The 25924-nt window shown below is 46.3% G+C and overlaps 1 protein-coding gene across 1 annotated transcript in view; it reads right to left on the bottom strand.

The window, feature by feature from the left end:
* Positions 1–25924, bottom strand: part of DNAH9 (dynein axonemal heavy chain 9) — a 351242-nt gene that overhangs the window by 209833 nt on the left and 115485 nt on the right. The window contains exons 28-31 of the mRNA XM_036342089.1: positions 20306–20410; positions 9887–10044; positions 7505–7643; positions 2297–2584 (exon numbers count right to left, since the gene is read on the bottom strand). Of these exons, the coding sequence (XP_036197982.1) occupies positions 2297–2584; positions 7505–7643; positions 9887–10044; positions 20306–20410 (690 nt within the window). The remainder of the gene's footprint in view (positions 1–2296; positions 2585–7504; positions 7644–9886; positions 10045–20305; positions 20411–25924) is intronic.

Raw genomic sequence — 25924 nt, 5'->3', positions numbered from 1 at the left:
AGGAGGGTCATGTTCCTCAGCAGATTCCCAGAGCGTCGGGGAAGACGTGTACGGTCCTGATCGAAGACATCAGCCCAGGGCACTGGATTGAATTTAACTCATCTCTGAGGTGGGGGCCTCTTAGGAACAGACCATTTAAGAAGCCTGGCATTCAAGGCCCTCTGTGTCATGGTTGCATATTATCTGCCCTACTGCCTACACCCCCCCACTGGCACCCCCAATCTGTTTTTCTCTAACAACACTGGACTTTTTGCTGCTGCTAGTAAAACCTCTATTTCTCCATCTACCCCTTTGCAGACTGTTTTCCCTCTACCTGGAAGGCCCCTTTGCCCACCTCTACCTTTAAAAAGCCTATCCACCAAACTTAAAGAGAAAGAGGTTGGGAGCAGGGAAGGGCGCACTCACAAAAACAATTCAGCTGCAAAGGACCAGGTGATGTTTCTTCGGTAAAGTGTAATCCCTTAATCTCTACTATTGAAAGTATTGTGTGCCTGAAAAGCCTCCCACCTCCAAGTGAAGAAGGCCCCCCAGCCAGTGCATTCCTCAAGGGGGAGCGCTTTCTTTCCTGGGAAAAGCTCAGTGGAATTTCTTGGAGAAGTAATGGCATCCCAGCTTCCTCCTCGGGAAGGTGCCTCATCTGTCCCTGTCTTGGAGGTTTGGGGGAACCTAATGTGATAGAGAATATAAAAACACTGTGAAATCTAAAGTGATGTTTATGTGAGTCTCAGACATACTATCATATAGGAAAAAATTTCACCCATGTCCCTGGACCCCAGAACCCTTTTTTGTGGCACTTGTCATATCCAGCTCTAAGGCATCCCTTATTTCTGTGCAGGCACTTCTCCTCTAATGACATTTATGCATCCTGAAAATGTCACCTTCTGCAAAACTGCACAGTAAAAGTAACAGGCTTATGGAAAAAGAGATTGGGGAAGGCCACTCCAAATGTACAGAATTTTGTATCCCAAGCCCTAAAAACTCAACAATTCCTCCTAATTCCAATAAAAATGCTAGCACATTGAAATCACTAGAGAGCTTATACCCTACCTCATGTCTATTAATTCTTTGAAGCCTTAATTCTGGGGCCTGTCCTCTCTTTTTCAACAGGTAGATCATGGATATATTGACTTCCAATAAAGGCCATTTTAATCACAACTAAAGGCCTGATCTAGACGGAGCTGCCTTCATGAATGCACTGTTTTAACAGGTGGGGAAATGTCTTTACCTGCTCGAGCCTTCCTAGAAAACAGTACAAACCACCACAGTTCCTAGGGCCATAAAACTAGTTACACTTACACTAAAGTTTCAGGGTCTTTTTTTTCAACTCTAAATCTATGACTAAATGTACTCATTTTCTATTGCTGTTGTAACAAATCACTGTAAGCTTAAAGGCTTAAACAACACAAGTTTATTATCTAATAGTCCTGGGGGTCAGAAGTCCAACATGGTTCTCATCGGCTCTAATCAATGTGTGTACAGGGCTGGTTCCTTCTGAAAGCTCTAGGGTAGAATCTGTTGTTTTTTTTTTTTTTTTTTTTTTTTTTGTTTGTTTTTTGCCTTTTCCAGCTTTCATAGGCTGCCCACATTCCCTGGCTCATGGTCCCTCCTCCATCCTCAAAGCGAGCAATGGCTAGTTGAGTCTTCCTCCCACAGCATCACTCTGACACTCATTCTCTTATATCACTCTTTCCCTTATAAAGGCCCTTGTGATTATATTGGTCCACTCAGTAAACCAGGATCATTCCTCATCTCAAGGTCAGATGATTAGAAACCTAATTCTACCTGCAACTTCAATCCCCCTTTGCCATATAACGTAGCATATTCACACATGTGGGGATTTGAATGTAGATATCTGGGGGGGGGGGTATTATTTTACCTACTACCCTAAGATTTTGTTCTTTAGTTGTAAAAAGCCTGGCCCTGATCATGTCAAAACATTTACAAGAGCAGAGAAGTATATGTGAACCCACATGGCTTCCCCATTATATCACCTCTTTCCTCTATAATTATATGTGAAGTAATGCCCCAAAAAGGAACACTTGCTATGGCAGAGCAGACTGTGTCTTATTGCTCCCATTTCACGTGAAGTCCCTGATGGTGAGGGCTCTGTCTTTCACCGTTCTCCACACCACACATTTCACATTGTGGGTGCCACAATAAAGAACTATTGAAATGAACTGAGTTATTACAAAGTAGATAAGTATCTGCACAACTAAAGCAACCCATTGGATTAAGAATGAATTGTAACCAATTGTCCAATTAAGAGACAACTCTTGGGAGGGAAAACCCCATGTACCTTGAGCACAAAGTTGTCCTCAGCCTGGAGCTTCAGGTCCACAACTGCCTTCCTAACCAAAGCTTCAAAGCTGAGGTCTCTCCTCCGAGGGACGTCCAGGGTGGGAAAGAGGTCCCCGATCAGGCCCATGAACACTGGCATGTCATCAGTCACTATCTTGGGGATGTTGAAATCTCGCAGGGAGCGCATCAGGACTTGGTCTTCAGGCCTGTCAGGGTCTCCTCGCTTCAGAGATCCTGCCACCACCAGCACAGACTTGATGGCCCGCAGGCCCCAGTCATAGTGATCCTGAGGGAAGGCAGCAAGGGTTAGACCGTTAGACTCCAGTTTCTGGGATGCAGCACACCATATGCTCAGGAAAGTATATGAAAAATTACATATATCATCATATCAGTATTCGGTCATTTTGAGGCCAAGGCAGTGGCATAGCAAAGAATTAATGAAGTAGGAGATGGTGATCCTGGGACCCTAGTTACTGGTTTGGCATTAGTTATTTTTCTAGTTGTGATGACAACAAAGCAGACACAGAATGTACAGAAAACTGGGGGTCAGGGAGATTAAGCTAAACCACTTCTAAACCTATCCAGCTACCCCTTGTACATCAAGTATATTAGCTCTTAGAAACTGTTGAGGCTGAGCTTACATGCTCTATGGTAAACACTGCACTTGCCTCCTCCCATGACCACAACTAAATTATAGAGGATCAATCCCACCCACTGATGTGCCAATAGCAATCAAGGCTCAACCACAACAGGAGAGCATACACAACCCACACAAGGGACACTCTTGGAGCAGCCAGCTCAGGTGAACAGAGAGACTGTGACATTGGGTTTCCACAGGACACCTACTATGTAAGGCCACTCTCCCAAGACTGGGAGACATAGCAGATATACTTAATACAAAAAAAATAGAGGGAGGCATATAAAATGAAGAGACAAACAAACAAATGTCCCAAATTAAAGAACAAAAAACTCCCAAAAAGAAAAACAAAAGGGAGACAAGCAATCTACCAGATGCAGAGTTCAAAACACTGGCTATAAGGATGCTCAATGATCATAGGGAAAGATAGATGAACACAGTGAGAACTTTAACAAAGAAATAGGAAACATAAAAAAGGAGATAGAAACCATGAAAAACCAGTTAGGAATGAAGAATACAGTAACTGAAATAAGAATACATTAAAGGGAATCAATAGTAGATCAGATGAAGCAGAGAATCAAATCAGTGATTCCAGAAAACACCCAACTGGAAGAGATAAAAAGAAAAAAGAACTTTAAAATATGAAGTTAGCTTAAGGGACCTCTAAGACAACATCAAGTGTAACAACATCTGCATCATAAACGTACCAGAGGAGAAGAGAAAGAGCAAGGGATTGAAAGCCTATTTCAAGAAATAATGACTGAAAAGTTCTCTAACCTGGAGAAGGAAATAGACTTACAAGCCCAGGAAGCACAGAGAGTCCCAAGCAATATGAACCCAAAGAGGCCCACATCAAAACACATTATAATTAAAATGCCAAAAGTGATAGACAAAGAGAAAATCTTAAAAGCAACAAGAGAAAAGCAGTTAATTACTTGCGAGGGAGCTTCCATAAGACTGTCAGCTGATTTTTCAACAGAAACTCTGCCAACTAGAAGAGATTGTTGTGAAATATTCAAAGTGATGAAAAGTAAATACTTACAACCAAGATTATTCTACTCAGCAAGGCTGTGACTTAGTTTAGAAGGAGATATAAAGAGCTTCTCAGATAAGAAAAAGCTGAAGGAGTTCATCCCTACCAAATCAGTGTCACAAGAAATAAAGAGAAAGGAATCCAAACATAGCACTATAGAAATTTATCAACATGCAAGAGAAGAAAGTAAGAAAATCTGAAAGGAACAAAAAAGAATTAAAACAAACAAACAAACAACAATCAGAAAGCCATTAATGAAATGGCAATAACTACATACCTATCAATAATCACTTTAATTGTAAATGGATGAAATGCTCCAATCAAGAGAAGAATGGGTAAAGAAAGTGATATGTATATACAATAGAATATTCCTCAGCTATAAAAAAGAATGAAACATAAAATCTGAAACATCTCAGATGGACCTAGAGCAGTGATGGCGAACCTTTTGAGCTTGGCATGTCAGCATTTTAAAAAACCCTAACTTAACTCTGGTGCTGTGTCACACCTAGAAATTTTTTGATATTTGCAACCATAGTAAAACAAAGACTTATATTTTTGATATTTATTTTATATATTTAAATGCCATTTAACAAAGAAAAATCAACCAAAAAAATGAGTTTGCATGTCACCTCTGACAGGCGTGTCATAGGTCCGCCATCACTGACCTAGAGAGTACTAAGCTATGCGAAATAAGTCAGAAAGCAAGACAGATACCATATGATTTCACTTATATGTGGAATCTAAAAAATAAAATAAATAAACAGGCAAGACAGAAGCAAACTCATAGATACGGAGAACAAACTTATAGTTGCCAGATTGGAGCGGGGTAGGATGTTGGCAGCTGGGTTAAAAAAATGAGGGGCTTAAAAAGTATAAATTGGCAGTTACAAAATAGTCATGGGGATGTAAAATACAGAATATCTTATATAATAAAAGGGTAATATGCAAATCAGCCGAACAGTGGAACGACTGGTCGCTATGATGCGCACTGACCACCAGGGGGCAGATGCTCAATGCAGGAGCTGTCCTCAGCCTGCAGGCCCCGATCGCCCAATCAGGGCCTGCTGGCCAACCTCTTGGTCCCTTCCTCTGGCCAGCAGGCTCCAATCGCCCAGTGGGGAATGGGGAACCGGGGGTGGTTGGCGGCAGATGCGGGCAGTGCCAGGCCAAGGCCCCCATCCCACTGGTCACCCCACACACAGAGGGCGACTGGCATCAGGGTATGGCGAGCGGGCGGGAACGGCCAACCTCTCAGTCCCTCCACCCCCACCCCCTGGCCAGCAGGCTCAGATCACCCGATGGCAAACAGGGAACCAGGGGTGGATGATGGCGGGTGGGGGGGGGGGTGGGCAGCTGCCAGCAGCCAGGAAAGATGGCCCTGATCTCATGCCAGGCCTAGGGACCGTACCTGTGCACGAATTTCATGCACCAGGCCTCTAGTAGTTAATAATATTGTAATCATACATGGTGTTAGGTGGGTACAAGACTTATCATGGGGATCACTTTGCAAGTTATATAAATGTCTAACCCACAATGCTGGGCACCTGAAACTAATACAATGTTGAATATTAAAAATATTTTGTCAAAGATGGAACCCACTCGTCACAAGTTCTGATAACAGACTGTGGAAGAGTGGACCATACTGCTGACATCACGTTTCAGAGCAGTGTGGTGGGGGAAGTGGTGGAGTGTGCAGTTTAGAGCACAGAATCTGAACTGAGACAGACCTAGTTTCAAGTACAGGCTCTGCTACTTTCTTCATAGCAGATCGTTATTTAGTTAGAGCTGTGATACACACCATAAAGCACAATTCAGTGTGCCATGAAGGCAACTGACATGGTGGCTATACTTGAAATTGACTGCCTCCCCTCCCCTGAACCTGTACATATCCTATTCCTGCTGGTCTTGACTGTACTAGTGCTTCTTTCTCATTGGTTCTTGACTGAATTCTACTCCCTCAGGTCTTAATATTGTTTCTCCAGGGCAGTCTGATCCTAAGCCCAGGTACAGCCACCATGTTCTTTGTCTTCACTGCACACCAAACTCGAAGAAACCAATGTAGGTACGGTAAGCACAATTCAGAGAAGGCTGAGAAATGAGGCTGTGGAAGTAGGCAAAAGGCAGCTCTGTGCAAGTCTCCAGTGGAAAGGGACAAGTATATTGACTTTTTTTCTAAGAAGGTGGAGGAACATTTTTAAGTGACCACTCTAGCTGGTGGCTAAAGAATGAATTCGAGGGACTGGAGTAGAGTTAGAGAAACTAGTAGAGAGGAGGCTATAAACATTTAAGCAAGAGACCTGTGCTTGGAACTAAAGTCTTAGAAAGAAAATAACATATTCTCCAGAGGGTAGAATGAAAAACAGTTCCTTCCTGATTAGATGTAGGGTTGAGGTAGGGGAAAGTGTCAAGGATAACTTCCAAGAAACCAGAATCAGCAAGTGGATAAAGCTACTGAAAGGAAGAAATGCAGGAGAAGTAGGCTTGGGTGGAGGCTAGTAGGAAGATCAGTTTTAGATGCTGACCTGTAGATGCTCTTTATTTTTTTATATTTTTTAATAATATATTTTATTGATTTTTTACAGAGAGGAAGGGAGGGGGATATAGAGCCAGAAACACCGATGAGAGAAATATCGATCAGCTGCCGCTTGCACGCCCCTATGGGGATGTGCCTGCAACCAAGGTACATGCCCTTGACCGGAATCAAACCCAGGACCCTTGAGTCTGCAGGCCGACGCTCTATCCACTGAGCCAAACCGGTTAGGGCTGTAGATGCTCTTTAGACACTCCGGGGAGCTGTGGGATAGACCATTGAATACACAGGGTCAGAGTTCAAAAGAGAGGTTTGGGATGGAGTCGTGAAAGTGAGTCATTGGCCTGGAAGTCAATGGTGATAGAGAACCTAGAGAGAGGATGCAATGAGCAAGGGGCCTGGGAAGTGTGAGGAAATTAGGAGAGGTTTTTAAAAAATCCATCTTGGACAGGTATCGCAGGGTTGAGAGAGCCTGTGTTTTGGCAACAAAGGTGATCCAAGTAAGAGATCCCCAAAGGGAGTGGAACTCATTGGAAACAGCCCAAGGAAACTTGATTGCCACCAAAAAATTCATATCCAAGGCAAAAATGTCGGACATTCTTGGTCATGTCTTAGGCTGTTATTTCTGTGAGGGTATCTGCCTGGACAGAAGCCACATTTACAGCCAAGCAGCGGTGAGAAGCATGACTCCTTAATGCCTGATTCTCCCTCCCTAACTCTCTCCATCTCCGGTTTTCCTCAGCTGCTGCGTGCTTCCCAGGGGACACTGGTGATCTATGAGGTGCTGCCACGCATTCAATTAAAAGTGGGAGTTCTGTGGTCAATTATTTTAAATGCTGGGCTAACATAATGGACACAGATCTTAATTACAGAGCTTTTAATGTGCTTATGGGCACAGCAGCCCTATGAGAAGGCTCTACGTTTCCCTGATACACTGGCCCTGGAATCCGTCCAGAGCTAAGGCAATCACACACGATTGACTTTTTCAGTGAACTGGGGAATGTACCTGTTTGGAGAGAAGCTCTTTGCACAACTGGTAAAGGGTGATGAACTTTCTGGCTAATGACCGGGCTTCAAGGAATCCTTCTGCCACCAGCATGATTTCACAGATCAGCTCAAAGTCTGGAACCACCATGGCGCAGGGCCTGTGCACAGGGAGACAAGGGCGGAGAGAGGTGCCAACCGCGTAGTCAAAGGGGGGTTTACAGGGCAGGACACACTGACTGAGCTCACAGAAGCAGGCATCTGTGAGTACAAAAACTTAGTCCTTAGCAATGATTTCATCTAAGACTTTCAATGTAAAGTTGTGTTGACTGAGCATAAAGAAAGTGAACTCTCTTTCCCAAGTTGATGTATGAAGTTAGCAGTCAGCGGCAGAGTTGGGGCTTCAACTCACATCTGTAACTTGGGCCCAGCATGCTTTTCACAAGGCACAGATTAGTAAAGAATGATTAGGGGCTGAGGTTGAGGAGTTGAGCCTCTCTTAGTGTCTACAGGAAACTGAGATCTCTCTATTTTTTCATCCTGAACGTATGTCTCTCCCAAGCCCAGACACTCAGGGTTTATCTTGTCCTTATCTGCACACAGATATAAATATTGAATGCTGAGGGTTAAAGTAAGCACTTATTAAGCTCACCTCGTCACAAAATGGGACATAGGAGGATACAGAGGGGATTTTTGTCCATATAGGAGAATTTACTTTGATTTTTTTCCCCCTATGCCTCTAGGAACATTTTATTTTAAAAGTACTTATTTTTAAATTAATTTATTAGGTGTGTAATGGGAGCCTAAGGTTGTTATATTCTTTAATTGCATTTTTTCCTACACTGCTACAAAATTTTCAAAAACATTTCATTCAAGTACATTTTTCTTTAAATTAATTTACATCGCAATCAAACTCAAAGGAGCACCTAGATACTTAGAAACTCAAAATTATTTTGCCACATGAAAAAGGTTAAATATGTATCCACACAGTGGAACCCAACGTGGCCATGATACCGCTGCAAAAGAAAAACTATTTAATGACATGGGGAGACATTGACCAATGAAGGCAGGATATGAAATTATACAGGTCTGATCCCAAGTTTGAAAAAGAACTCTCTACCCACAAAACATTGGCAGGAAGAATGCCAAAGGGTTACACTGACTATCTGTGATTATAGGACTGGGATGGGGAGGAGCAGAGAGGCCGAGTCAGACTGCCTGAGTTCAAACTACGGTTCTGTCCGTTACTAGTTAACCCTAGTAACTAGGGTGACTACCCTGAGCAATTTGCTGAGTTCATCTGTTTTCTTTCTGTACAACACAATGTCCTATGGCATCAGCTTAGCAGCCTGTTGAAATTCCATCAAGCTCCTGGTTGAAGTAGGACCTGCCTCAAGGAGGAGGTATCCACACCACTCCTGTCACATAGGCATTGCCACCACTGGGGCAGCTCAAGTGAGGGCCTTGAGTACACAGGGGGCTTTTCAGTGGCCTCCTGGGCCTTCACATCCCAAGAGAGCACTGGGCTCCCAGTTCAGAGATAAGATGCATTCCTCTATCATAGCTCCCACAACCTCTCTCAGGTAATGGTTCAGTCGGTGGGAACTAGAAGCCATAAGCATCTTTCAGTTTCCTCTGTGCTGGGCTGACTTCTCTTGTCTGAACAAAGAATGGAGGTTCCAGGTCCTGCTAGGAAATATGTGTGTGTGTTCTTATCCATATAAAGAAGATTTTAAAACATGGCAATATCCATCACTGGCAAAGGTAAAATGAGAGAAGTGTTCTCATGCATCGCTACTGGGGATGTAACTTGGCACTTCTCTTTTTCTAAAGCAATTTGGCAATGTGTATCAAAAGCCTCAAAAATGTTCCTCCCTGTTAACTCAGTGATTCCACTTCTGGGAAGCTATCCAAGGAAAATAACCATGCATATAGAAAAAAAGACATTGACAAAGATGCGTATTACAACATTATGCATAAACTTACTTTAAATGTTACAAACAGTCTTAATATGTAACTATGGGGGACTAGTTAATTTCATTGTGGACCAAGTACTTGATAGAGTAAAATGCAGTCATGAAATGAGATTTATTAAGATTATCTGCCAGAAGAAACTATTTACAATATGATTATAATAGACTATGAAATGAACAAACAAAACAATATAAAACTGTGTAGACAACACATGTAGATGACAATATATGACTTTAAAAGGTGCATATAAGGAAAGAGAACACAAGCAAAAATCACTTTATGGGGGATGGCGTTAAAGGTGGTTTTTTAAAAAAATCTACTTTTCTATATATTCCAAATTTCCTCTCTCTCTCTAGGTCACACCTCTCCAGTAGAAGAAATAACAGAAGCCTCTGACTGGGGCACTCAGAAGGGGCGGGCTGATGCTCACCTGAAGAGAGCCTTCAGGTTCTCGGGCAGCTCCGTGCGGCCCGCGTAGCCGGGGTTCATGGTGATGAAGATGCCCACAGAGGGATTCAGGCTAATCTCCTCTCCAAGGAAGCTGAACTTCGCCTTCTTATCTCGAATTGCATCTTGAATGCTTTTCACCTGGTGAACAAGTCAATGGACAAGTGTGCGAATTGGGTTTCTGTGTTGGGGTGGAAGCTAAAACTGGGAACCCACCGCCAACACAGACACGTGTTTTGTGGTCCCTTTCACTGGGGGACAGGCCCAGTGACCACAACACGGGCCCTTTCCCTGAGGAATGGGCCCAGTGACCGCAACCCGGGCCCTTTCCCTGAGGGAAAGGCCCAGTGACCACAACGGGGGCCCTTTCCCTGGGGGACAGGCCCAGTGACCACAACCCGGACCCTTTCCCTGAGGGACAGGCCCAGTGACCACAACGGGGGCCCTTTCCCTGGGGGACAGGCCCAGTGACCACAACCCGGACCCTTTCCCTGAGGGACAGGCCCAGTGACCACAACGCGGGCCCTTTCCCTGAGGGACAGGCCCAGTGACCACAACGCGGGCCCTTTCCCTGAGGAATAGGCCCAGTGACCACAACCCGGGCCCTTACTGATGGGTATGGGTGTGTTTAAAGGAACTGTGGCCATGCACCACTTTTCTAACACGGTGATAGGAGGGTGGGAGGCACAGTGAGCTGGTGTCTAACTCTCTGTGCATGGTCCCTTTTTTGTTTTGTTTTGCACACATTTTTTATTTTTTAAAAAGTATCTTTATTATTGAAAGCATTACAGATGTCCTCCCTTCCCCTCTCCATTGACCACTTTTTCCATTCCCACCCCTCCCCAGGTCTTCACCCACTATTGTCTGTGTCCCTGGGTTATGCATATTAGCATATGTATGTAAGTTATTTGGTTAATCTCTCCCTCCCTGCTAACCTTCCCTCTGAGATTTATCAGTCTGTTCCATGCTTCTATGTCTCTGGATCTATTTTGTTCATCAGTTTATTTTAATTAGATTCCACAAATGAGTGAGATCATGTGATACTTGTCTTCCTCTGACTGGCTTATTTCACTTAGCATAATGCTCTCCGGATCCCTCCATGCAGTTGCGAATGGTAAGAGTTCTTGCTTTTTTACAGCAGTGTAGTATTCCATTGTGTAGATGTACCAGTTTTTTAATACATTCATCTTCTGATGGGCACTTGGGCTGTTTCCAGAACGTAGCTATGGTAAATTGTGCTGCTATGCATATAGGGGTGCATATGTCCTTTCTGACTGGTGCTTCGGGTTTCTTAGGATATATCCCCGGAGGGAAGCACTTCAATGCTATTATCCCCATTTCTCTATGATGAAAGGGCGGCAGTGAGAGGTGCAGTAGTTTGCCCAACCTGACACAGCTACTAAGTGGTGACGTCTGGATTTGAACCAGGCAAGTGAATTCTGGAGCCGGGGCTCTTAGCCGCTGCATGATGGAGAGAACTCCAGCACCTAACCTCTGGGCTTGGTCTAAGGATTAAGGCGTGTGTGTGTGTGTGTGTGTGTGTGTGTGTGTGTGTGTGTGACAGAGGGGAGCGGGAGGAGCCCTGCCACACAGCCTCCCACCACCTTGCAAGCCAGGTGAATCGTAAAGGCCGGGTTCTCTCCTTAGGCTCCAGGGCTCCCGTCCACAACCTAAACTAGTACTAGTACTGAGCACCACTTGTTCTGGCTGGGGAGGTGAGCTTAATTACCATTTACAAAGTGCTCTGATACCCCTGGCTGGAGGCAAAAGCGAGCCACAGCCAGACCTTTTCTGCTGTTCCCTCTGATAACATTCCCTCCGGCAACACCAGGGCCCAGAATCCTCAAGCTCAGGGAGAACGGACGATTGTAGGACCGGAGGTCTGTGCTCCTGTGTAAATTCTGTAGGCACTTGAGAAGAGTGTTGAACAGACTGGAGGATGCGTTGCCCATTGGTGCCAATGCCAGGCTCTGTTCTCCCGGCTTCTGCAGGACAGGCGAGCTCTGGGGCATCGCCTCATGCAGTCACAGCAACTGGGGTCCCAGGACAAGCCACCGGAAGGTAGCAGAGCTCAGGATCCAGGATGTCCCTCCGGATGCCACGGGAGCAGGTGGGCGGGTGTGTGGGTTACACTGCAGGCTCAGCAGGTGGAGGCACATACACAGGTAGGCACAGACTGGCATATAGGGCTGCGAGGCCTACTCCTTACTCATGGGGTCTGTTTCTCCACTAACCGCTCACCACTTGGGGAGATTTTAAAGCCACAGGGAATAACAACAAAATAATAACTGACATTTGCTGAGCGCTTGATATGTTCCAGGTGCTATTCTGAGTATTTTACGGGAATTATCCCATTCAGTCCTCTTCACAGCTGTCTGAGCTGGCTGGGTCCTAGTTTTATAGATGAGGAAACTGAGGCAGAAGGCAGTTAAGAGACTGCATTATATTATATACGATGTTGACAGAGGAGAGGCTCAGGGAGGGATATTTGGAAACTATACTATTTTTGCAATTTTTCTAGAATTTAAAATTTTTTTCAAAATGAAAAGTTAAAAGAAGAAAATAAATTTGCCAGATGTCGAACAGTGGTAAGCAGGGCAGCCTGAGTTAAAAACCAAGCAATCTGGCGCCACGTCCCCAAACACCTTCTACCAGAGCCCAGCGCACCATCAAACACAGGGCGGGCAAAAGTAGGCTTACAGTCGAGAGTACACAGAACACAGAATGAATAGAGCTATTGTCATAATCATAGCCTGCATGTCTTCTTCCATATGAACAACTGTAACCCTACGTCTGCCCACCCCTGCATATACATTTTCAGAGGAATTGTTTTGTTCGGAAAATACTCACGTTTGTTATAATTTAGAGGCATAAGTTTCCACAAAATAAGAAAAGGTGCTTTTAGCACCCATTAAACAAACAAAAAAGTAGAAACGAGTGTCCTCAATGGGGTGATTTCGCACCTGCCCTCCCAAGGGAACATTTGGCCGAGACTTGAGATATTTTTGTTGCCACAGCTAAGGGGGAGGAAGTACTGGCAGCTCATGGGCAGGGGCCAGGGATGCTGCTAAACATACAATGCACGGACAGAGAATTACCAGGCCCAAGACATTCATAGTGCTGAAGCTGAGAAACCCTGGACCAAACGTTTACCCATGAGGACACTGGGGCCAAGAAGATGCACTTGACTTGTGCACCATTCCACACTGGTGTCTCGGGTCCAACCAAATTCCCATGCAAATTCTTGGCCCCGCCCCAGAATTCTGGGGGTGATATCCAACCAGGTGTAGTTTAACAAGCCCTCCAGGGGATTCTGGTCCAAGCAAAAGGTCAAGTCAATTCTTGGATTTCTACTCGTACCCACTGCTGCCCAGGTGTCCCCACTCATAGCCACAGGCCGACCCTCCCTCTCTCAGGTGAGCCTGAGCCCTCCATCCCCTCTGCCTGCCTGCCATGGACAGACCTGTCCCTGCAGCCACTGGCCTGCACCAGCCAGGCTCCATCGTGTGGGTCTGATGTGAACCCAAGCTCCACAGTCCTCAAGATGTGCTCCTTACTTCACAGTCTCCCTCTCAGCTCTGGTTCTCAACGTTTGCTAAACGTGGGAAGTTTCTTTAAGTAAAACTTGATGCCCAGTTCCTGCTGCAGACAATCCAATCAGAACCTTGGCAGTGGAGACTGCATTGTGCATCACTGCTTTCCAGGCTTGCCCAGGCCATGCTGAGGGGCACCCAGGGTCAAGATTACTGTGCGGAGCAGCAGGTCCCAGGCGTTATTATGAGTCCATGTGTGTGAGTCACTGGGATCTTGGGAAAATGCGGATTCTATTTCAGCAGGTGTGGGGTGGTGGTGAGAATGCATTTCCAACAGGTTCCTGGGGGTGCTGACACGGCTGGCCCACAGCTTGAGTAGCATGAGGCTAGATGACACCATCTGACTGTCCACTCTCAGCACATCTGGTGGCCAAGGCAGCGTCCTTGCCACTGGACTACATGCTGCATACCAAGTTCATGACCCACCACTGCCCCTGACCAGATGGGCTCACTCTCTCTTTCCAGCCGCTGTGCCTTTAGCTGCACCTCTCTAATGGGACTTGCTTTCTGCCTTATATTTCAGATATATGACTAGGTTTCCACTCCTCTACATTGCAGGCCAGCTCTAATTTCAGCAGTCAGTCCTGTTATTTGTAAAAGCCGCATGTGGCCCTGACTGGTTTGGCTCAGTGGACAGAGAGTCAGCCTGCGGACTCAAGGGTCCCAGGTTCGATTCCAGTCAAGGGCATGTACCTTGGTTGCAGGCACATCCCCAGTGGGGGGTATGCAGGAGGCAGCTGATCGATGTTTCTCTCTCATCGATGCTTCTAATTCTCTATCCCTCTCCCTTCCTCTCTGTAAAAAATCAATAAAATATATATATTTTAAAAAAAAGCCACGTGTGCCTGTCTGACCACAGGGACTTGATTTTGGTATCTTACAACTAGTATCTTTCCCTCCAAAGACTAGAAGTCGGTTATCAGAAAGGGTTCTGCCCCTGTGTGCTTCCACCCAGGTGAGGCCCTGCTTCGGATGTGCTCACAGAGTATCACAGTCATTTAGCTCTCTGAGGCGATGCGTGGTGAGGAGGTGTCAGCTAGCTCTGCGGCATGCACCCCAGCCGGGTCCTCACTCCCTCTACTCTGCCCCTTCATTCTAGGCAAGTGGCCCATCCGTGGCTCCTGTGGTCATTCTCTCTTCCAGCCTTTGCTCGCAAATGCCACATGCTACTGAAATCCTGATTGGCTCACTCCACACTTCCATCTGCGGTGGCAGATTGGAGACTGCTGCCTTCAGGAAGTGCAGCCCACTCCTCACTTTTACAGTTTTTATATTTCTGTGCTTTTATCTTAGACCCAAGCTCCTCCATGAAAGGTATTGATGGGAAGTTGCCTTGGTTCTGAGAGCGTAGCATTAGCTCAGCACCTTGAGAGCTGGGAACACTGCTATGCCAGCTCCTCAGTCCTTTCTGACTGACCTGTTGCTTCTAGCTGCTTCCTGCCTTGCAAGGGAGGAGTGGCAGGGATGCCTGGCCAGAGAATGTGGAGGGGACTAGGAGCTGGAGGTACTGGGTGGTGGAGTGTGCCCTGTGGCACATGTCCCTCGGGCTCAGATAATGGCATAATTATGAAAAAAGTACTGTAATAGATTATATATATTTAAAAAACAGCAGAGTAATTGCTCTTGGAATTGCCACACTTTTTCCTAATGTATATGCAATTCCACTTACAATCTGATAGAGACATGAAGATGTCCACCTAGGACAGTGATGGCGAACCTTTTGAGCCCGGCGTGTCAGCATTTTGAAAAACCCTAACTTAACTCCGGTGCCGTGTCACATATAGAAATTTTTTGATATTTGCAGCCATAGTAAAACAAAGACTTATATATTTCTGATATTTATTTTATATATTTAAATGCCATTTAACAAAGAAAAATCAACCAAAAAATGAATTCGTGTGTCACCTCTGACACGCGTGTCATAGGTTCGCCATCACTGAACTATAAGGACACTGAAGCATTCACCTTTGTAGACGTTAGGAGAAGAGGAGCACATACAGGCAGGGAGCGGGGCAGGAGAGGCAGGGAAGGGGAGGGACGGCAAGGGAGACAGTGGCACAGCTGGTGCGGCTTCTGCACCAATACACCAGCTCGGACGACCGTGTGAAGAGTTAAGAGCAATTTCCACCTTGGATGGGGGTGTGATTTTAAATGTGACCACCTCAGATTTTCCCGGGCTGTGGCCAGACCACTTTCTTGAGTGTCTCCTATGGGAGTGTCCTAGACTGGAGGGGAGAGCTCCAGGTTGGACTTATTTCATTTAATTCCGGAAGCAAAAAGGAACTGATCGTGGAGGACCCATTACTCATCTCATGTTGGACAGTTTCAAAATTAGGCAAATTCACAGTGTCTATTATCCATTAGGGTCGATGAATGTTGGGCTTTGCCTCATGCCTTGGGAAACTGTTAAGTTTGGTAAGATGGCTGAGGCTGAGCCAGTAGAGAAGGAATGAAGGGTGCAGAGAATACTGGTGAGAACAGAGTGTGGACCTCAGTCTCTGCCCTATTGTGTCATAGCCTTCTTCTCCCTTTCAACCCATTTACGACAGTGTTCATGTAATAATGATATCATCATCATCATCACCACCAGCACCATCATCATCATCATCACCACTAACATCATCACAACCATCACCACCACCACCACCACCATAATAACCATGATTGTCATCATTAACATCACCATCACTATCATCATCATCATCAGCAGCAGCACCATCATCATTGCCACCATCATCACCACCACCATGGTCATCACCACCATCACCATCATCACCACCAACATCATAGCCACCACCACTATTATCTTCCTCCTCCTCCTCCTCCTCATCATAAGAGAGACTAACATTTATCCAGTGCCTACTGTCTATAGTGCTTTGATTTAAGTGCTTTACACATCAATTCATTTAGTAATTATTACAACGGCATCAGGTAGGCATGGTTATTAACCCCCTTCACAGATGTGGAACTTGAGACATGTACTTACTTAAGGTGACATAGCTAGTAAGTGGCAGAGCCAGGACTGCACATGTAGTGTGATATCAGAGTCTACACACATAACCACATCCCCATGCCCTTGCCTTGCTAACCCCACTCTACACTAACCTGTTTCTTTTTTTAAAAAATATATTTTTATTGTTTTTAGAGAGGAAGGGAAAGAGAGAGAGAGAGGCATCAATGATGAGAGAGAATAATTGATTGGCTGCCTCCTGCACACCCCACACTGGCTATTGAGCCCACAACCCAGGCATATGCCCTGACCGGGAATTGAACTGTGACCTCCTGGTTCAGAGGTCAATGCTCAACTACTGAGCAACACCAGCCAGGCTAACTTGTTTCTTTTAAAATTTCAATTGTACATGGAACTTGTTTACACAAACTCTGGAGCCCAACACAGGCTCTATGCTGGTCCTGGGTCAACTCCCACAGCCTGCTCCTCCCCTGGCTCTTTGCAGGACACACTGAGCTGGTCCTTTGGCACATGCCAAGTGCTGCACTGGGACACCCTGGGTATAAGTGCTCATGGTGAGTCGTTCTGGACTTAAATGAGGGCAGTCACAGTGCTGGACCTGGCTGGTGAGAACAGGAGGTGCCCTCTGCAACCTGTGGGAGGGTGCAGAGAACCATCAAAGCAATGAGGAAGGATGTGCATAGCCAGGTGGGCAGAAGTGACAGAGGATAGTGGGCAGGAATGAAAAGGTGGACATCAGCCATCAGATACCTGCAGTGGAAGAAGCAGGGAGAAAAACTCCAGGCACACGGTATATTTACGGGTCCTCAACCCCAATGTCCACTGTGGGGAAAAGTCTATGTTTATCTCCTGATTTTCAGAACCACTCTAGGCCTAGAATCAGTACTCCGAGAAAGGTGTATGTTACTTCTTTTACTCCACATCTTATACTCCAAAATGGATGACACCCCAAATTCAGAGACCTTCCAGGGGTGTCATCCCTGGTTTTAAGTTGTGACGTGCCCATGCAGAGGCGAATGCAGCTGGCTAATGTGTTTATTTGTCTGCTCAGGGATTTTTTTTTTCTGGGTTTTATTTGTTTGTTTGTTTAAATAAGTTGCCAAGTTATTGAAATCTAGACATTTTGAAAAATAAAAATTTAGATGTTCAGCTTCTATTTAAAGTTTAAAAGATCTGGCAACACCGACCTTTCATTCCTACAAGGAGGAGGAGTGATGGTAAATGTTGAGCAACTTGCTCCTGAGAAAGCGAACCTGCCCTGATTGTGGGATCTGCCGGTGTCGCAGTGGAAGCACTCCCAGAGTCCGCCTCCAGCCCCAACCGACCAGCAGGGCAGCGTGATGCACCAGCCCGCTCCTGTGACCCAGGGAGGGGAGGGTTTCAGGCCTAGAGGGTGAGGCCAGCTAGTTGACTTCCTTCCTCTCCTCACTCCGCATGGATCAGACCCAAGCGAGGGCAAACCGTGTGTCCCCACTGGGAATAAGAGAAGAGCCTGACAGTTTTTCACCTTGTGGGAGCTTCACCAACAACAGCCTGGACAAGAATCAGCGAGTGGGAACACTACCAACTGGCTGCCAAATGCAAGACACGGGGAAGACAAGCCACTGTGGGGGGGAGAGGGAAGTGAAGGGACCCCGCAGAGCCCCCAGCATCGAGGGCTCCCAGAGGCAGCTGGCGGGGAGGGTGGGCAGGGTAATTAGCTGATGGTGTGAGTTCTCCTCTCCTAGAGCAAGTTGCCTGTGTTTGCTCCCGTACCTACATGCGGCTCCACGTCCAGCCCGCCCGTGGCAGGGACATCGTGCTGGGCAGAGGGTGCCCGCGTGGGGGGTGTGGATGGAGACTGGCTCCTGCCAGGCCAGCAGGAGGGGGGAGGATGCTGCCTTAGCCTCGGCCCCACTCCTTCTGCTGCCCTTTTCCTCAGCCCTGCACACTCGCCTAAGAAAAATGTCAGTTAGGCTAAACTTTTCATTGTTCTTTGAGAACATTCAACAAAAGGCCTGTGGGGACCACAGAGTCTGGTTTTCTTTTCCGCAGTGTTTGCATATCCGGTTTTCTTTTCCGCAGTGTTTGCATATCCGGTTTTCTTTTCCGCAGTGTTTGCATATTGCTTTAGTAATAAAAGCGAACGATAAGAGGAAAAGAAACCATTTTGACTGCCAAGTGTGCGGGCACGGACTGGAAGCACCAGGCACGCGGCTGCTCCCAGACCCCCTCGCGGTTACCACTGCCCGGTGTCCCTCCACGCGCTCTGCCTGTTGAAGCAACAGGGATGGGGCCCTGCAACCACAGCTCCCCTGGTGGGCAATGGGGGGACTCCACTCACAGGGTGAGCTCGGGAACAGGTGCGTCTCTCTAGGGACTCGGGGGCCGTTGGGGAGGCTGTCAGGCTCCTGCTCAGGCCTTTGCAGCTGTCATTAAGTTCTGACTGGGGGCAGCCACTGTTCTCCCACTGCCCCGCCTCCTCAGAACCACGGCCAGGCAGGGGCTACTGTCCCTTCCAGCATCTGCAGGGGTCCCTGCTGCCCATTGAAGAAGGCAGAGTGCACATCCTGGCATCAAGATGTGCCTACTACTTGGTTGGAACCTGCCTGTTTACCAGTAAACATGTACTTATTTTACCTCCTGTACACTAGCTCTGTGCCCAGACCTGTACCTGCTCAGTGTGGACGGGTTTAAAGTATATATATAAATATATATATATATATATATATATATATATATATATATATACACACACACACACACACACACACACACACCACATGTCTCTCTCTCTCTCTCTCTCCATATATATATATACATGGTGGCCCAAAAATGTATACACACAATTTGAATAATTATAAAGGCAGTGTTTATTAAAATACATTTCCTTTTCAAAGTTGAGCTATCAGCTGTTAAAGTGTGTAGACATTTTTGAGACCCTCCCTGTCTGTCTACATAGGCGGGTAATAGTGGCTCACAGGGCTGGTGTGAGAACATAAGACATATTAGGAGATGATACAAGACAAGTACCTGGTACAGAACAGACTTTCAGCAAAGGTGTGTGCACATCACCCCCCTTACCCCCCACTTCTGATGCTCCGCTGCCTATGAGGTCCTTACCTAGGTTCAGATCCTCTCCATCCTTTACGGCCTGGCTCCCAGATGACGTGTCTAGCACTCCTATCCCCTCGTGTAAGTCAGGATTCAAGCCACTTAGCACACTAATGCGTGCTCACGTCTGTCTCAGGAACCATGTTCTGGTCCCTATAACATGGGACCCTTCCCTGCCTCGAGCGCAGGTTCAGGAAGGGCTTTCTGGGTGACTTGAAAGGCGAGGAGCACGCTTACATAAAACCCGACCAGAACATGACTTCCTTCACCCAGTGACAGTCACTCTGCAACCCTCACTTACACGTCAGTAAGTGAACTGGGCTGAGAGGGAGCAACTCGCCAGACTCCAGCCAGGAAACAAGGAGCAGAGCTAAGCCCTGGCCTGACCACTCCCAAAGCCGACGCCCTTTCCAAGGAGCTGGATCCGCCATCGAGGGCCCCTTTCCTCACCTGGGCAGCCAGTGAGCTGGCTGTCCTTTGGTCCCACTGTACCGAGGAGGACATGGAGTCCCACAGCATAAATGGGTCCACCTCGGTAGGGACCTGCAGGGTTCCATGTCCTGCTCTCAGGCCCGATTTAGATTTAGAGGGTGGAGGAAGGGGCATGAAATGCAAGGCGGGAGGGAGACGGGGAAGGGGAGGAGGAGGAGAGGTTGAAAACAAGAGGATGCAGACTTCCACAGTGCAGTGCTCAGCACGGAAACCAGGAAACCACGAGGCTTCCAGCAACTTCTGGCCCCCATACCTGTACTGCCACCACGGACAGGACCTCCACGGAGATTCGATTAAATTCATCAAAACAGCCCCAGGCACCGGTCTGAGCAAGGCCCTTGTAGATGTTGCCGCAAGACTGCAATGAAATGTACAAAGATTAAATGACTATTATGCCTGGCTTATCAATACACACCTAAGTCATTTCCATCCTCTTTATTATAGCTACTTCCAGACCCCTACAGACCCCGGGTTAGAAACTTGTATTAAAATTTCAAGACAATTAAATATTTTATGGCTGTGGGTGCCAACAAAAGTCACAGGATCAAACAGAACCTTTTCAAGACACTTAGAACAAAATCCCTTTCAAATGTCATCGGGCTTGCATTACTGTTGATTCTGTAGCTTTCAAAATCCCAGGAAATGAATAAAATATTTTCTTGCACCAGGCAGACAAAAAGTCTGCCACTCAGCCTTTGGCATGTGCTGATGAGAAAGTTTATGTCTGTATCTTTAAAGCCCTGCCTGAATACCCAGGTCTCCCAGGGCAACAGGAAGCTGGAGGTGGGGCAGGAGCGATAACATCTATAGAAAATAAACTGCAGGTAAGTCTTTCTAATGAGAGCAAGGAAAGAATTTCAGAGGGCAGATGTATATCTGTCCTAAAAATAAAAACCATTCTGAGCATCCTGCATGAACTGGTAAACCATGGAGCCATAGAACGAGAGAGGTTACTGGCAGACACTCCCAAGGTCATTGGCAAGGAGCTATCATGAAAGTGCTGGGAAAATGCAAATAGTAGGAAAGTCCCATTCATTTACTGAGTGGGCATTGTTAGACCACCAGCTCTGCACAGCTCATGTGCTAAGCTCAGGGGGCTTGGTGTCTCTAAGAACTTCTGGTCAGGTTGTGGAGATAAGGTACACAAAGAAAATAAGTAAATTGCTACACAAGCAGCGGTGCCAAGGGACAACATAAACCACAAAGGTTACAGACAAGTTCAGAGGAGTGGGTCAAAGTGCCCTGGAGTAATCAGTTTGCCAGAGGTGAATTTCAGATAACATTACAGCAGCACTTTCCAAAGTTTATTTCACGGAATGCCAAACCTGGAAGATGCTCCTTGAAGACGAGGCTCTTTGGTCAAGCAAATTTGGGAAACACACATTCTATAACCCAATTAACAACATATATTAGCATTTTAAGAGCCCTGAGAAGTCCTGCATAATTAATTCACTTCAACTGTTTTACATGGCTGGATTTTTTTATTTTTTATTTTTTTTTATTTTTATGGATTTTGTTTCTCCTTATGTGGTCCCTGGATTTCTCAGAGTGCACTCTGGCAAACATTAGTGGAAAGAACACAAGAACAGAAGTAAGAAGATCTGGGGCTTGGCATCTGACAGAACCATATGGTACCTTCAGAACATGCATTGGAAATGCTGGCTTAATGGGATAATAGCATTCGTGTAGGCATAATGGAAGGTGAGGGTTTTCCTGGCAGAGGAAAGATTATGGACAAAGAATGAGCAAAATCATGATGTTTCCACAGAAAAGTAAAGGTGAATTTCAGCTGGAAAGTTGAATTACAAAAGAGGGTCACGGCTATGAAAATACTTGAATTATTAAAAGGAATCTTTGGAGGTTTGGAACAGAGAAAAATATCACTAAATCAACATTTTTAGCAGAACCAGTCTCACATTGCATATGCTAAGTTGGATGTGGAGCAGACTTTGAAAAGAGAGGGAAGAATAAACACCACCTTTTATTAAGCTCCTTGAATTAAATGATTCCTCTATTGATGCAAATGCTTATAGAGTATGTATGATGTGGGAGAAACTGTACTAGATCCTGAGGAGCCAGCAGTGAACAAGGGAGACAAAGCCCCTGTTTCCATGGGGCTTACGTTCTAGTGGGGAGACCCGACAATGACACAAAAATAAGGCCGTCAGATGGTAAGTCCCACTGGAGTCTTAAAGGGGGATGATATGGCTCTCTATTTCAGATGGAGCAGTCACATCTCTGGAGGTACCATAAGTTCCAGGCTGGCTATTACTATTATTATATTCATGAGGATATATGTATATATAACATTTGAGATATATAATAATATCTATTATTATATTTGGGATAATAACAACAACCTGGCAAATGTCACAAATACTTAAGTGGAAGTTCAGGAATCAAAAGCTATGCTTTTCCACATTAACAGAGGGTTTTTAAACATGTATGTATGTTGTTGAAAGTATTACAGATGTTCCCTTTTTATCCCCCATTGATCCCCTCCACCCCACGCCTGACCTGTCCCCAGGTCTTTCCCGCACTATTGTCTGCCCACGGGCTATGCATATATGCATATAAGTGAAAGCGTTTTCAGGTTGTGGATCCCTTTCATCAAGTGCATACCCAATACATAAAATGGAAAAAGGTAGAGTTTTCAGAGGTAGATACTTGTCACTCCTGCAGTCTTTCCCCTGGGGGCCTGTACAGAACCCCAGGACTCTGCCTGGTGCTATTTGTGAACCACTCCAACTGTACAGTGGCTCTAGGCTGTGGTGTTGCCTTGCTATAAGGTGGTGAGACTCTGGGCTGGGGTGAGGGCAAGAAGAGTAGGGTTGAAGACCTGGAAACAAGAGGCCTGCTGAAGGAAGAGTCAGCATTGGTGACTGATGGGAACTACAGAGGGAAGGATATGAAACTATCAGAATATCTCAGAATTTCCACCCTGGACTGCAGAGAAAAATGATATTATTCATATTAATGCAGGGGTGGGGAACGTCCAGCCCGCGGGCCGTATAAGGCCCTCGAAATCATTTGGTCTGGCCCTGCCAAGGCATTAGGGGTGAGTAAATTACATGATTGATCAAATATAGCAGGCTAATTTTTAAGTTGGTAAGTTTTTATGACCCAGGAATGATGTTATAAATATCCAAATGGCCCTTGGCAGAAAAGAGGTTCCCCATCCCTATATTAATGGGATGAGGAATCTGGCCTGGAGGAAGACAGGAGTTAATAGGAACTCCCTGGAAGGAGAGTGATAGCCAAGTACCAGGGGAGGGCATCTGAATGGAGACCCCCACCGACCAGTGAAGAGAGGAGGTAAGCTGGAAGGCAGGTTAGGGTGCCGTCAGTGCCGGGGTAAAACTGGAAAACATGAAAGAGAATCAGAAACTGAAACTCAGAAGGAAGATCAGAGAGGACGGAGAAGGTGGAAGTTTAATGTTTCAGAAATCAAGCGAGCAGGTTCCAAGGAGTGGGTGTTCCACGGGGTTGCTGCTACCGGAAGTCAAAAAGAACCCAGAGAGTTTTAGGTTCCAACCCATTCAATGCTTCAGCAATAGCATCTCCAATCTGAGGCCCAGGGGGAAAGTCTTGCTGCTAAAATATAAAGAAGACGTGAGCAGTCAAACTGCAACCGTTTCCAGAGAAAGTGGCCAGTGTTATACGTTTTCCAGCAGCACCAATAAAGCAATAACTTTCTCTTTTTCCCAAGTCTCTATACCCACCCGTCTGTGCCTCCCCCCCATCACCAGATGCCTCCTAACAGGATTCCTGTGGCAGAAGGACTGGGAGGGTCCTTGACTATGGCCCCAACTCTCCTCCGAGCCCTCCCGGCTTCACCACCCATGCCTCCCCATGTGCACTAGGTATTATTCAATCTTTTAAAAGCCTCTCATTCCTTCTTCTCCAGGTTTGCTACCCCATCATCTGCTCCTCACCCTCTCTGGCTTGAATAACTGCAATGCTCTTACCACAAAGTTTCTTTCCTTCCAGTCTCCTCCTGTCTCCATTATCTCCCGTCCAGGAGGCTTCCTTGAATACCACTTGTTCTCATCACGCTCCTACTTCTGACCTGAGCCCGGGAGGCCTGTCTGCAGCCCGCAGAGCCTTTCTGCAGCCCATGGGGCCTTTCTGCAGCCCGCCACTGCAAGGTAGGTCTCGCAGTGGCTTTGTGTCCGCCCCTCCTTATTCAACCCCATCTCCTCTCTCCTCTTGATCCCCAGCCCACGCTATTATACTCGGCCACTGTTCTGTGCTCATTTCCAGCTTGCTCTCTGGAGATATGCCGGGGTCCAACCCCAGCAGGTCCAGGGGTTCCCAAAGGCGTAGATGGAGTCGGCGAAGAAGGAAGGACACGGAGACAGTGTTCAGTTGATCAGCAGGCTAGCCAGGATCTCCAGACAGGATCTCCAGTCAAGTTCTGGTCTGGATCTCCAGAGAGGTTCTGCTTAGGATCTCCAGCCAGGTTCTGTGTCCATGTTCTCTTGCTAGGTTCTCCAGCCAGGTTCTCCAGGTTCTCCAGCCAGGTTCTGTAGCCAAGTTCCCTCGCTAGGTTCTCCAGCCAGGTTCTGTCCAGGTTCTCCAGCCAGGTTCAGTTACCAGGTTCTAGTCAGGTTCTCTTGCCAATTTCTGTAGTCAGGTTCAGTTCAGGATCTTTTGCCATGTTCTCTCGCTAGGTCCTGTCTCTAGGTTCTGAGGCCAGTTTCTGTCCAGGAACTTTTGCCATGTTCTCTCCAGCGAAGTTCTTCTGTCTCTAGAGAACGTTCTGTGTAGGTTCTGTGCCTAGGTTCCGTCTCTCTTCGTTCTGTCTTCTGAGTTCTGTCTCTTGCTGTCTTACTACATCTGTATTTATACCAGTTGATTCAATCCTACCAATCTCTATTACAAAGGTTAGGGCATTTCTTATCTCCATTCCAGGGAGTAAAGATTATGTAGCTTAAGCATGATTGTTCGTAAAGTGATTAATTACCCACCTGGCACTAGTTAAGAGGTTTTATTCCCTCCCTAACTTCAGGGGAAAATCCCTACCTGGGGAAACAACCTTTCTCAGAGACCTTGGTTAAAACACATAGTGCCAAGGGGAGCAAACATATTAAGAACAGTATGCTATATACGCCAGGTCCCTTGAAACAGCAAGCATGGACCGGCTCCCGGCAGAGATACACAAACAGAATGTGTTGCCGTGAGTGTCGTGAATGACATAACAGAATGCTGCCCCGTGACAGCTCTTCCTGACCCTCCTTCCTCTCCTCGTCCTAGCCGCCTGTGAGGAGCGTTCAGGGGGGTCAGACCCAGGGGCAGGGGAAGGACATTGACTGCATAGAGAACTGGGCTGTGTTAGATCGTACATGCCCTGTTTGGCACTCCCCCAAATGTTCAACAGCCTTGGGGCTCACACCCTCCAAGGCTCAGCACACTCGGTGGTTCGCCCTCTATGCTGGAGCATCCAGGGCTCAGAGTTTGTGGAACACACATCAGCACGCAGGGTAATGCTGGCTGGTGTCTCCCCTAATTTCATATGTCTCTCGTCTCTCCAAGTGGACTGGGTTATATCCTATCTACCTGTCTATCTATCATCTGTCTATTATCTATCTATCTATCTATCTATCTATCTATCTATCTATCTATCTATCTATCATCTATCTATCTATATTTTTGGTATCCTCCCATGATGCCTAGCACAAGCTGAGCAATGGTGATATTCACATTCACTGGATTGTTGGAGTGAGCTTTGTGCTAAAAATAGTCTGAATCTCTGGACAACAAAAGGAAGACCAGGTTGGAGAACAGCTTAGTGAGACTGGTTACCAAGAATGCTTAGTGTCCAGGAAGGTATGGGATGACTATCCTTTTGGGGTGCTTCCCTGTGGCTACC

Source organism: Myotis myotis, unplaced genomic scaffold (genome assembly GCF_014108235.1).
Source record: "Myotis myotis isolate mMyoMyo1 unplaced genomic scaffold, mMyoMyo1.p scaffold_m19_p_17, whole genome shotgun sequence".
NCBI lineage: Eukaryota > Metazoa > Chordata > Mammalia > Chiroptera > Vespertilionidae > Myotis > Myotis myotis.
This window is presented reverse-complemented; position numbering and strand designations above follow the sequence as displayed.